Source organism: Dermochelys coriacea, chromosome 7, assembly GCF_009764565.3.
Source record: "Dermochelys coriacea isolate rDerCor1 chromosome 7, rDerCor1.pri.v4, whole genome shotgun sequence".
In the NCBI taxonomy this organism is placed as follows: Eukaryota; Metazoa; Chordata; order Testudines; family Dermochelyidae; genus Dermochelys; species Dermochelys coriacea.
Window position 1 is genome coordinate 12,161,776 of NC_050074.1, and position 13,742 is coordinate 12,175,517.

The 13,742-nt window shown below is 39.7% G+C and overlaps 1 protein-coding gene across 4 annotated transcripts in view; it reads right to left on the reverse strand.

The window, feature by feature from the left end:
- LOC119859190 (contactin-3) overlaps positions 1-13,742 on the reverse strand; it is a 253,218-nt gene that overhangs the window by 101,057 nt on the left and 138,419 nt on the right. For all 4 annotated transcript variants that reach the window (XM_043518954.1, XM_038410988.2, XM_043518955.1 and 1 more), the window contains exon 3: positions 12,038-12,133. In XM_043518954.1, the coding sequence (XP_043374889.1) occupies positions 12,038-12,133 (96 nt within the window). The remainder of the gene's footprint in view (positions 1-12,037; positions 12,134-13,742) is intronic.

The following is a 13,742-nucleotide window of genomic DNA, read 5'->3' on the forward strand; positions in this document are numbered from 1 at the left end:
AAGGTGGGCTATTTCCAGCAGTTAACAAGAACATCTGAGGAACAGTGGGAGGTGGAGTGGGTGGGGGGGAGAAATAAACATGGGGAAATAGTTTTACTTTGTGTAATGACCCATCCACCCCCAGTCTCTATTCAAACCTAAGTTAATTGTATCCAGTTTGCAAATTAATTCCAATTCAGCAGTCTCTCGTTGGAGTCTGTTTTTGAAGCTTTTTTGTTGAAGGATAGCCACTCTCAGGTCTGTAATCGAGTGACCGGAGAGACTGAAGTATTCTCCGACTGGTTTTTGAATTTATAATTCTTGACGTCCGATTTGTGTCCATTCATTCTTTTATGTAGAGACTGTCCAGTTTGACCAATGTACATGGCAGAGGGGCATTGCGGGCATATATCACATTGGTAGATGCACAGGTGAACGAGCCTCTGATAGTGTGGCTGATGTGATTAGGCCCTATGGTGGTGTCCCCTGAATAGATATGTGGACACAGTTGGCAACGGGCTTTGTTACAAGGATAGGTTCCTGGGTTAGTGGTTCTGTTATGTGGTGTGTGGTTGCTGGTGAGTATTTGCTGTCTGTAAGCAAGGACTGGCCTGTCTCCCAAGATCTGTGAGAGTGATGGGTCGTCCTTCAGGATAGGTTGTAGATCCCTGATAATGCGTTGGAGAGGTTTTAGTTGGGGGCTGGAGGTGATGGCTAGTGGCGTTCTGTTGTTTTCTTTGTTGGGCCTGTCCTGTAGTAGGTGACTTCTGGGTACTCTTCTGGCTCTGTCAATCTGTTTCTTCACTTCAGCAGGTGGGTATTGTAGTTGTAAGAATGCATGATAGAGATCTTTTAGGTGTTTGTCTCTGTCTGAGGGGTTGGAGCAAATGCGGTTATATCGTAGAGCTTGGCTGTCGAAAATGGATCATGTGGTATGATCTGGATGAAAGGTAGAGGCATGAAGGTAGGAATAGCGGTCAGTAGGTTTCCGATATAGGGTGGTGGTTATGTGACCATCGCTTATTAGCACCGTAGTGTCCAGGAAGTGGATCTCTGTGTGGACTGGTCCAGGCTGAGGTTGATGGTGGGATGGAAATTATTGAAATCGTGGTGGAATTTCTCAAGGGCTTCTTTTCCATGGGTCCAGATGATGATGATGATGTCATCAATGTAGCGCAAGTAGAGTAGGGGCATTAGGGGACGAGAGCTGAGGAAGCGTTGTTCTAAGTCAGCCATAAAAATGTTGGCATACTGTGGGGCCATGCGGGTACCCATCACAGCGCCGCTGATGTGAAGGCATACATTGTCCCCAAATGTGAAATAGTTATGGGCGAGGACAAAATCCAGCCACCAGGTTACCCACTGTTTCATGTTCTCTGTGTGTGTATATAAATCTCCCTACTGTATTTTCCACCGAATGCACCTGATGAAGTGAGCTGTAGCTCACGAAAGCTTATGCTCAAATAAATTTGTTAGTCTCTAAGGTGCCACAAGTACTCCTTTTCTTTTTGCGAATACAGACTAACACGGCTGCTACTCTGAAACCTGTCATCCTGTATCCTAGCTCCCGAGCTATGACAGAATCACTGCTCTTGTACATATCTGGCAGGGTGAGGTTGTTCTTCCAGCAGTATGTGTTTCTTAATGGTTGGCGCCAGTGATTCTCCTCTCCACAAAAAAGGCTATAGGGTAGATGCTCTCAGAACAAGGATGAAGATGAGTGTGTAGGAACCTTCTAGGGATGAAGAAACCACTAATGGCAGAAATTACAACTACTGTTCTCACTCCATGACTGTCTTTTGGCATCAGATGCTGGTCAGACTTGCATCGTCTTTTACATTTTCTAACACGAACAATCTACAGCTCTCCCCCCTCAGGGGACAGGGCACTATGGATGAGAAGAATGAAGGAGAATGTGAACGTGAAGATATACCACATCCTTAGAGACAAGAGAAAGGAAAACCCAGGAGAAAATATAACAGAAGCCCCCCCGACTCTCTTCCCCCCCCAAAATGCTTACTGACTGGAAAGGAAGTGAGGTTGATTCAAATATCTGCTTTAGGCCAAACAATGGCCATTTCAGGGCTGCTCTTGGTTGTGCCTCCTAGATTAATAGGGCCACTTACTGGACAGCGGCAAATTAGAAAAGGCCCTCTTGAACAGGTGAGCTCATAACAAAGAGTTCAATGGCAAGCAAGCAGCCAGAGACAAGAGATCTGTTTAACATGTGCAAAAGTGGTTAAATTCCCAGATATTTAAAGGCCAGGGATTTGGGTGTAAGGAAGTCACTTTATGTTGAGTAAACTCAATTCTCATCTGCAGTATTTGGAATTTTCCATGTGTTCTCTGAAACTCAGCACTGAAAGCAATACACCCTGTGGGAGATGTCTCCCTTAGGTCTTGTCTATACAATACAAGAAAAGGTTTGCAGTATAGTTTATACCAGATCCCTGAACAAAGCAAGCAATATCTGAAAAAGGCCTTTTATTGTGGGGGTAACTCATTTAAGCTAGAGCTTTTGTCTGGATAACTATATAAATTAGGGGTGTGTGATTTTTTTCAGACTCCTAAATGACCAAGCTATGCCAGCACAACTTTTAAGTGCAGACCAGACCTTAGTCTGTGCCCTTTTGACCAAGTATCTCAAAAATAGGTAGACTCCAAATCCCCTTTCTTCGCTACAGGACCTCTCCTTAGGGGCTGAAGGCTGTTCCTTTGCATTGTACGTGAAATTCTTAAACAACGCTCTATACCCATGTGTAGGTGGAGTAAAGCAAGAGGTGCTAAGTAGAGAGAGATTTAAATGAAGGCCAGTGCATCTAACTTATCAACTCGCACATTCAACAAGAACTAGTCATTTTCTCTCCTCCATTTCCCAAACCTTTGGCCAGGGCAACGTATCAAAGACCCAGCCTCTATTATCAGATGTCTTGTATCATCGTTCTACCTATACTGACTCAAGTCTCTCTATTATCTCTCTCAGCTTATTTTGGCTCTCTCCCTTGTGACCTTCCAACTAAAGTACTTCCACTGATGTATTCTCAGTGGAACGAAAGTCTCTCACGAAACATCCTCTGTCCAGTTCCCAAATCCATTCAGTATTCTGGTAGTTGCTTGGATGGACAGTTTACAGTTCCTCCTTTTCCTTTTCCACAGTCACATATTTTAAAAATACTTTGGAAAAAATCTATATGCTCAGTAATGGTCTCCCATCACCACCTTCCCATCTTATTTACAAATAAGTGTTGCACACTCCAAAGGTCATTTGATCTTTGTTCTAGCTCAAGGACCATGTTTTTGCATGTTAGTGACTGGAGCTGGAGATGAAAGTTGAATGCAGCTTATAGTCTTCCTTTAAAAAGAGACAGGGTTTATATTTTATTATAATTCCCTTTTATCATTAGTCTGCTCGGTGTCAAGTAGGTATTATTGACAGATTAACGTCAATCCATTACAGGTATCCTTGTGTTTTTCCATTCCAAAAGCCTGGTGTTTTATTTTTTGGGGACTATTTATTCCCAGTTTTTCTGGTGTTATGCAATATATAATAAAATATAATAAAAATATATATAACATATATTATTATATATATATTATATAATACAAATCCAGATTCCTTTTGACACCAGCTGCTGGCTGTTTGGATCTTTAGAGGCAGAGAAATTGAAGAAAGAGCCTATTTGTTCAACTAATTTTTGGCTTGACCTCTCTCTCCTCAGATAAGCAATGAAGAAAAGCTACTTGTGCTCAGGAGAATGGCATGAGTGAACCCTTCAGCTATATAAAACACTAACAACTACATTAGAATGTAACTGGAGTAACCAACTTCGTTTTGTTACACAGATACTTTTGTCTCAGACAGTTTTGTCAAATTTGTCCAAAGGGAAAAAAACCCCAACTCTGTAAAGTCAAAACAACCTTCCTGCATTCCCAACATGGCTGCTTCTTGAATCTGAAACACGTATACAGTGGATAGGAACTGCAACGGTGAAGCTGAACTACGATACACACGAGGCACATACTGTCAGCAACACTAGCTTGTACACTTATAATTCTCAGTCTTAATCTTCCAGTCATCAAGCTGTGGACACAATGTGTGATAAACACTCAAAATGAGAGAAACAAAAAAAATTATTCATGAAGGAGCCTTTGAATGCTGTTGGATTCACTTCCTGAGTGTTAATAATGCTTTGTATATTCTCAGTTACTTAAGTCTTTATTATTGCAACAATAACAGTGAGGGGACACCAAATTTGTGTGAAACATAGGAGAAACTGGCACTAAAACAAATGATATCCCTCCAAATGATGTATATTTGACATGTACTGTACTAGGTTGATGGAAAATTTTCCATGTAATTTTTTTTTTAATGAAAAAACAAAAACCAGGGGTTTTGGTATTATTTTATTTTATCTTATTTTTGTGGACAGTGTCTGCTTTCCTCTAAAATTTTCAGTTTTCCCATCAGAAAAATGTTCAAAAATCTTAAAGTTTCCAGATGTTTGACAAAAAGCTGACAGTTTCTGTAGGAACACCCTCACCATTCCCCAAGCAGCCATCACATTTTCCCAACCAGCTGTAGTGCTGTGTACAATATAATTTAGAATCATAGAACTAGAAGGGACCTTGAGAGGTCATCTAGTCCAGTCCCTGCACTCATGGCAGGACTAAGTATTATTAAGACCATTCCTGCCAGCTATTTGTCTAACCTGCTCTTAAAAATCTCCAGTGAGAGAGACTCCACAACCTCCCTAGGCAATTTATTCCAGTGCTTAACCACCTTGACAGTTAGGAAGTTTTTCCTAATGTTCAACATAAACCTCCCTTGCTGCAATTTAAGGCCATTGCTTCTTGTCCTATCTTCAGAGGTTAAGAAAAAAAATTCTTCCTCCTCCTTGTAACAGCCTTTTACATACTTGAAAACTTATGTACCCTCTCAGTCTTCTCTTTTCCAGACTAAACAAACCCTATTTTTTCCAATCTTCCCACATAGGTCTTTTTTCTAGACCTTTAATAATTTTTGTCACTCTTCTTGGGACTCTCTCCAATTTGTCCACATCCTTCCTGAAATGTGGTGCCCAGAACTGGACACAATACTCCAGTTGAAGGCTACTCAGTGCGGAGTAGAGCAGAAGAATTACTTCTCATGTCTTACTTACAACACTCCTGCTAATACATCCCAGAATAATGTTCGCTTTTTTTGCAACAGCATTACACTGTTGATTCCATATTTAGCTTGTGGTCCACTATGACCCCAGATCCCTTTCCAAAGTACTCTTTCCCAGGCAGTCTTTTCCCATTTTGTATATGTGCAACTGATTGTTCCTTCCTAAATGGAGTATTTGCATTTGTCCTTACTGAATTTTATCCCATTTACTTCAGACCATTTCTCCAGTTTGTCCAGATCATTTTGAATTTTAATCCTATCCTCCAAAGCACTTGCAACCCCTCCCAGTTTGGTATCATCCGTGTACTCTGTAAATTTTATAAGTGTACTCTGTATGCCATTAACTAAATCACTGATGAAGATACTGAACAGACCCAGACCCAGAACTGATCCCTGAAGGACCCCACATGTTATACCCTTCCAGAATGATTGTGAACCACTGATAACTCCTCTCTAGGAACGGTTTTCCAACCAGTTTTACACCCACCTTTCGTAGCTTCATCTAGGTTGCATTTCCCTACTTTTTTTTTTTTATGAGAAGGTGAAGCGAGACAGTATCAAAAGCTTTACTAAAGTCAAGATATACCACATCTACCACTGCACCCCAACCACGGGGCTTATCCCTTCAGTGACAAAATTATTGACAGATTAAGGAGAAATCACTGTATATAACTCATGCACATTAGAAATCTTGTATATAAATTATATGAAAATTCAAGATATATATGCACACATGATGGCAGGCAATGCTTTACATGAACTTGGGAAGTTGATGTTCTTAATAGGGCCTTATCCCTTTATTACTGTTTCAGCAATTACTTGTTTTGGAACAAAGACAACAGTACAGAAAAAAAAAATCATTTTAACATCTCCTTGTGGCCAGCTCCTTCCTTCCTTTTCCGGAGAAAACAAACATCCTATTAATAGTTTTAAGTGGGCATGGGAAACCTGTGCCAAACAGTAACATGTTTCATTCACACCAGAGGTCTGATATACTGTTTCTCTTTCTAAACAGTCAAAAATATAGTGTAAAGATAGCAAAAGATCAAAACACCTTCCAAGGACTTCAGAGGGCCCTAATGGCTAAAATGAATGAAAAAGATAGCTGTAAATCCACGTAAATCTAAACTTCAGACGTTATTTCACCTCATGTGTTTTCTGGGGAGAATTTCCTAATGATTCGTGAAAAACAATGTTTTAGCAGAACAGTTGGTGATATAGTGAAAATTATAGCAGCTAGAAATGTTTTCCCACATCTGCAAATCAATTATTATACCTGATATGGGGCATCCTAATTATCAAAAAAACCCAACAGTCAAATATAATTACAAGAGATTTTATGTGCAGAGCACACAGTTATATCAGCAAAATATTGATTTAAAATAAAACTGAACCCACTAGGCACCATTACAATCATCATAAAAATATAAATATTCAGTTGGATCTATGACCAAAAAAGAACTCAAAAATAAAATCCCCAATATGCATCAAAATTGAAGGTCCCCCTTTCAATTTACCATCTAATCTGATTAGCCCAAATGGCAAATGCCAAAACACCAAAATTACCCTAACTATAGTATAAACATTCTTTTCCTCTTTTCCCAGTCCATGATAAGAGGCATGAAGTATCCTCCCACAAATGCTAGTAAGTATACAATTCACTAGCAGTTCATGGTACAATTTAACTAGCAAACTAAGTTCAGAAATGTAAGAGCATTTACTGTAAATCACTCCCATCCACCCACCATAATCCAACGGAAATAATTCAAAGAAAACTAGAATGTGAGTCCAGTCCTGCTCCCACTGAAGTCTTGGCAGTCGCTCCACTGGCAGCAGGATCAGTCCCTATGGAACTCCACTTGCAAATACGAAAGCAAATACATAACTTTGATCACGAGTAATCTCATTAACTTCATAGAGACTACTCCTGTGAGTAAAGTTAGTTACATGCTTAAGAGTTTGCAAGATGACTTAAGCTTTTTAAAAATTAACATGGGCTGTGTGGTGGTAAGGGTATTAAGTTCTTCCTGAGCTCTAATCAAAGTGAGGGGATACTACATTTAGTCCACGCAGACAGTGTTTTGCCCTTCATCTCTTGCAGGATTTAATAGTTCTTTCCTCAATCTCTTCTCAACATCTCTGGGCACTTAAGTTAATTACTAAGAATACAGGAATAGTTTCTGCAGGGACCTGGGGAAAGCAACCCTAAAAAATGATATTATGAAATGTTTGATGAAGATTTCTAAACCGTTTTGTATAGAATTTGTTCATTTATTTGACAGATCAATGGGAGAGAAATGCTGACACAACTGGCTGATAGAGATTAAACTTTTGGCTTGGAGATCTGGATCAATAATTCATGGATGTTCACAAATCTAACAGAACACCATGACATTGTGTGAATAAAATAGTCAAAGGTAATGGTTTCATTGTTCACCTGACTTTATTGCTACCTCATGTTTGGCTTATACAATACATTTTGTATCAATTGACACTAAACAACTGCAGATGGAGTGGCAATTCAAGAATCTAACACTGCGAACGTATGCTTACCCTTTCTTGGGAGCAGTGCCATTAGAGCCAACAGAACTACTCATATATTTAAAAATGTACATAAGTGTTTGCAAGGTCAGGATCCTATTCAAAGGTGAAGAATGAAACTGTTCATGCTTGTGTGCTTCCTTCTACTCTATAGCTTTTTTGGATGTGTGTGTATTAGACAAATGGAAAAACATTATTAACTTTGGCTGTGAATGTAACAATATTTATTTTTAAAATTCATTTATCTTGGCACAATTATATAACACAAAAAATAATGGTTACTGGAGTGCAATACATTAACCTGGCTTCACAGAGACATGTAACATAGATCTGCTGGAGATGCAAAACTCAGATCCAGATCTTGACCATCCCAATGTTCAGGTTTGTTTATAGTCTGGGGCTTAGATTCAGCCCATTCAAAAGAGACTCTGGTACTATTCCTATGGCTGTTCTGCTTTGTTCTCATACCTCCAACAACTTTAGATAGTGGTCATTTCTTCACAAGTCTAGGAATCCTAAATGGATGTCAGGAGCAATTCCTGATTCCACTGGGGTATCTCACTAGCACCTCAGCTGTCTTTCCCTCCATTTTGGTGAATAACTTTATAGTTTGGATGCAATTCACATCCCATCTATGGATAATGACGGGAATTCTCACTTTTTCTACGTGTCATTTTGGACAGCGATTCTTAGCGAAATTATCTGGTTTATCATCACCTTCTGTTTGGTACCTCAGACTTTCACATTCCTGAAGTTCCACAGTGCTGTAAAATATTGGAAGCCAATACACATGACCTTGTTGAATGATTGACATTGGTAATAAAAGCATTGGTCTATATGCAGGAATAGGTTTTCATTAGTCTATTTCTACAGAGAGATGAGAGAATGTGCCATCTCCTCAGCAACAAGAAAGGGGAAAACGGGTGGGAGGAATGAACATGAGTTCAGAGTATACATCATGTCAAAGACAGAAAAATTTAACAAGCTCAGCCAGTTGTAAAATGGCCCCTTTAAGGCTGCATCTGCTTGGCCCTGTCAAACACAAAGAGCCATAGTAGCTAAATCGCTGCATTACCAATGCCAGCCATTCGCCCATGTCTCGTTTATATTCACCTTGCCTGGGAAATAGCATCCAATATTTAACACTGCAGTACTTCCAAAATGTGATTGCACATCAATAATTAAAACAAACAAGCAAACAAAACTAGTTTCTTTCAGAATCTTAGGGAGGCCCAAAGCCAATTAGTCAAAGACATTTTAAAATACAGCATGAATTATAAAATGCACATAGCCTTTTGCCTCTAATGGAACTTTGTTTTCATATCTATGTTTGCATAGTCCATCAGAATATTTGTTTTAGCTCTGGTTGAGCATCACCACATTCCAGTTTCTCCTCCCTAGAGAGTCAGATTTATTATTTTGTCCATGATGAAAATAGATACATTCTAGCAAAACTAAGACCAAACCTGCTCTTTCGGGTAATTACAGCTATGTAACTACATAGGCTTCAGCAATGATGCCCAGAAGGCAGAAATTAACCGTAAAGGTTATCAATCAATTATTAGAATTACTGTAGAATAAGAGCCACTGAGCTCCAAGAAATTAGCTGGAGGTTGGAGCATGCTTCAAAATCCCGGTAAATCCATCCACCTTTCCCTTCCTTCCACCCCTCAGCCTCAGCTTTCTGTGATTTTTCTTTCTCTCATCTACATCCAGTTCATACATGGGGGTCCTTTCTCTCTCAATGTGTTCAAAACAGAATGAAGTATACTAGATTCTGCATTCTCATACAGAGTGACTCAGACTGGAATTTTAATTAATTTCTCTATGCACCCTCCCATCCACCTCTCAACAGAGTGACATGTTTAAGGTTTACAGGCAAGGCTGGAAAGGCAACCAGGTAAACAATTACAATTTGACTTTTGTTAGCAGTGCCCTTGGGATCACTGAAAGGAACCAATCTTGTTCTAATAAGAGGTGAGTGACTCTTCCATTAAATAGTGTGCCCACAAATAAATTTGCATTAAATCTGAAAGTTAGAGTTTTACACTATTGCTTTCAACTAATTAATGGACCCAGTGCTGCTTGTAGGATCACCAGAAAAGGCTGCCAACTTAATACTTGCTCTAAGTTTCCAAAGAACATAATCAAAAGGCACCAAAGTCTTCTCTTGTGTTATGAGAGGGTAATTCAGGAGCAGAAAAAGGGAGATAAACAATGTTTGAGGCTGTGGACTTCCCTGTAGCAAGAGTGCACATTTTACTTCTTACAAGATGGGTATCATCTGCCAGTCAATGTCACAGGTGTTGATTGTCTGACAGGCAACAATTTAAACAATACTGAATAGAAGTTGGAGACACTAGGCCATTTTATTTCAAAATTTCATGTCTGGCTAAACCTGATCCTCATGACTGGCCCCATCCAAGTAAATCTGATATACGTGTTGTTTTTGCATTGAGCATGTGTTACCTCCAGTGAGAAATAATACTTACATCTGCAGTAAATGTTACGTATGTTTTGGCAGAGAATCAACTGGGTCTGTCAGTGCCATTTCCATACTGAAAGCATGAGAGCAACTGCAGGCCTCAAAGGTGAGAAGAGAGATGAAGGTGCATGACAAGCGTGTGAGTGGATAAGGCAAAGCCATAGAACCCAGCTAACAAGTTCCCCCACTGTCATGATGGGGTTTATCCCTCCACCCCCCCACACACACCCCAAGCCAGGACAGAGAACAGGAGTTGACACATACAGACCCTCAAGCTAGCAGAAAGAAAGGGAAAGAGAAGAGAAGTTAAACAATCCCTTCCTTTCCAGCAGTCAAAAGCCAAGTGAATTTTCTGTCCAGTAGCTGGAGGGGAGCAAGGATATGTACGTTTGGCAAGGTGGAAGCGTGGGAGAAAAGGGGGAGCAGAATCTCCTTCCCAGAAGTGAAGATGGTGAAGAGCAAGGGGGCTTGACACCTCCTACCAAGATGTGCAGAGCAGGAAAGAGGACATTACTGGCATAGCTGGTTAAGTCAATAAATATCTTCTTTGAATGGACTCCTATAAGAACAGCCATACTGGGTCAGATCAGTGGTCCATTTACCCCAGTATCCTGTCTCCCGAAAGAGGACAATATCAGATGCTTCAAAGGGAATGAACAGACCAGGGCAATTTCGAGTGATCCATCCCGTCATCCAATCACAGCTTCTGGCAGTTGCAGACTTAGGGACACCTGGCGCATAGGGTTGCATCTCTGACCATCTTGGCTAATAGTCATTGATAGACCTGTCCTCTATGAATTTATCTAATTATTTTTTGAACCCAGTTATATTTTTGGCCTTCACAACATCCCATGGCAACAAGTTCTACAAGTTGACTGTGTGCCCTTCCTTTTGTTTGTTTTAAACTTCCTGCCTATTCATTTCATCAGGTGACCCCTGGTTCTTGGGTTAGGTGAAGGGGTAAATAACACTTTCCTATTAGCTTTCTCCCCCCCCCCCCCCGTCATGATTTTACAGACCTCTACCATATTCCCCCTTGGTCTTCTCTTTTCTAAGCTGAACAGTCCCAGTCTTTTTAACCTTTCCTCATGTGGAAGCTGTTCCATACCACGAATCATTTTTGTCGCCCTTCTCCACACCTTCTCCAATTCCAATACATCTTTTTAGAGATGGGGCAACCAGAACTGCACACAGTATTCAAGGCATGGGTGTACTATGGATGCATATAGTGGCATTATGATATTTTTGTCTTATTATCTATTGCTTTCCTAGTAGTTCCAACAATGTTCATGATTTGGCTCATAAGCTCTCTGGGACATGTACTGGCATTTCCTGTATGTCTGTGGAGTGCCTAACAGGTAGGAGCCCTAACTTGGTTAACCTTCACTGCAACATAAATATATATCAAACAATAATCACAAAATAATAATCATAATTGACTAAGCACAGCTAGCTCACAGGAGAAGGATTTTTAAAATTGCAGGCATCTAAGACAAGTTATAAAGAATGGAAATTATTGCCGAGAGGTATATTAAAAATCTCTCCCAGTATCTACTAGGGTATATGTTCTCAGATGTTCATTCAGGTTCTTCAAGGTTATCAAATGCTTGTTCACCTGGCATTAATACGATAAACATGGTTGGGGGGAATCATCTACTAGCATGTAGAGTCCTTACATGGACTAGTCCTAAATTTTTTGTGGAATAGGCATTTCAGGTGGCATATTTATATATGAAACTTCTACTGCAGGGGAATTCTGGTTGGTTACTCTAAGATCCCACAGTGCTGACATCTTTAGTGTAGGGGCTCTAACCTGTCATCATTTAATTATGGCAGCAAACAACAGAGCTGCAAACATTTCTTACCTCCAGAATTAGGTGGTGGTCTGCAAAGCAGCACAACTCCTTGACCTTCTCGAACAGACACTGTAGTTCTTATTTTAGTTTTAAAGTTTTCAAGATCTGTTTTTGAAAGAAAAGAGAAGTGGGTATCAGAACACATACAATGACAAAAGAATACATTCATAGAGGGCCCACGTCTATCATTCTTGTGCAGGACAAGCAGCAATTTACTACACAAATTAGTTGCACTGATTTCAGTGGACTACTCAGTACAAGCAACTACTCCACATGAGTAAGGATGACAGAATGAGGATAAAATCAGGAATTATTTATGCAGAGATATGACTAAATAGATACTGAACCTGAATCTGATTTCACTGATGCTGGGTTTAAATCAGCATAACTCAGTCAATTCCAATGATGTTACTACTGTAACTTGGGTTAGAATCAGGTCTCTAACGTGCTATTTGGTACCTAGAGTTTCATCTGAAATGAAGCATTTGATATTTGGGAATAAAGTTAAGGATCTGATTTGAATGCCCTCTGATCACCAGTAAATTCACACTCAATAGCCAACAGTTGTTCAGAAATTGGAGGATGTCTTTTTGATACTACTGACCTTACTCAGGCAAAGTTAGCTTTGAAGTTCATGGTAGTTTAATAATAAGGACACCAGAACTGGGCCTCTGCATATTGGCCTGGATTCTCCACTGCCTTGTACAGTCATTTAAATATCTATGTAAAGTGGGTGTAAAATACTGCTAACTCGGTGAGTAAATGCAGAATTCCAGAACAGTAACATTTTATACCCACTTTGCAATGGTGTAAATGATGACACTAGGTCCAATGGACAGTCAGGCCCTGCTATATTTATCTGTGATGCCAAAAACAGCTGTAAATACAAGCTGACAATTTGGTACTCCATCCAAAAAAATAAAAAATGAAGTCCTCCCCAGTAAACTCTAAATAATCTTAAAGCAAATCTTTCAAATTTAAACTTGCAGAGACATCAGCACAGGATTTTGAAAACAGAGCTCACAGTGGATGGCAGTTTTCCTTCAGTACAATCTGAGATCGCTCTTAAGACACTTATTTGAGTGTTATTTACAGACCTGAAGTACACCATTACAAATTAATAGGCCAAACAGAAGTCAATTCAGAGAGCTGTAAGTAGAATCAGCTAGGAGGGAGGGAAAAATGTTTACAACTTTGGAAAGGGGACAGGCACAAAAGTTATTATGTACAGATGTTTGATGATGCACCCAAAGGACTTTTTAAAAGCTTTACAGCCAAGCATAATAAAAATAGTGAGTTGACCAACAATAGCTGTTTTCCAGCGTCATTTATATGCAACATTAAAACGCAACAACAGACGTTCACTCAACAAGACCACTCAACTGCAGTAATTATGCATTTCAATGCCTCATTTTTTAAAAAAACCTGTTGCTTAATGCAATAGTAATAATGTGCTTCTCATTCTTCATATTATTCTTCTTTAAACAATTTAAAAACACTAAAAATCAAACTGAAAGAGAAAACATCTGTGAGCTCTTAAGAGCCTATTAATGTATGAACCAGACCATTTCTCTCTTTTCATATCAGAGTGACACTGTATTCTCACTGGGGCAGTCAGTCACCTTACAGCAGATTGGTTTCACTCATACTTGCCATGCAGTGACTCTCAGATACATTGGGAGCACAACACAAATGGATACATGTGACCCTGTAT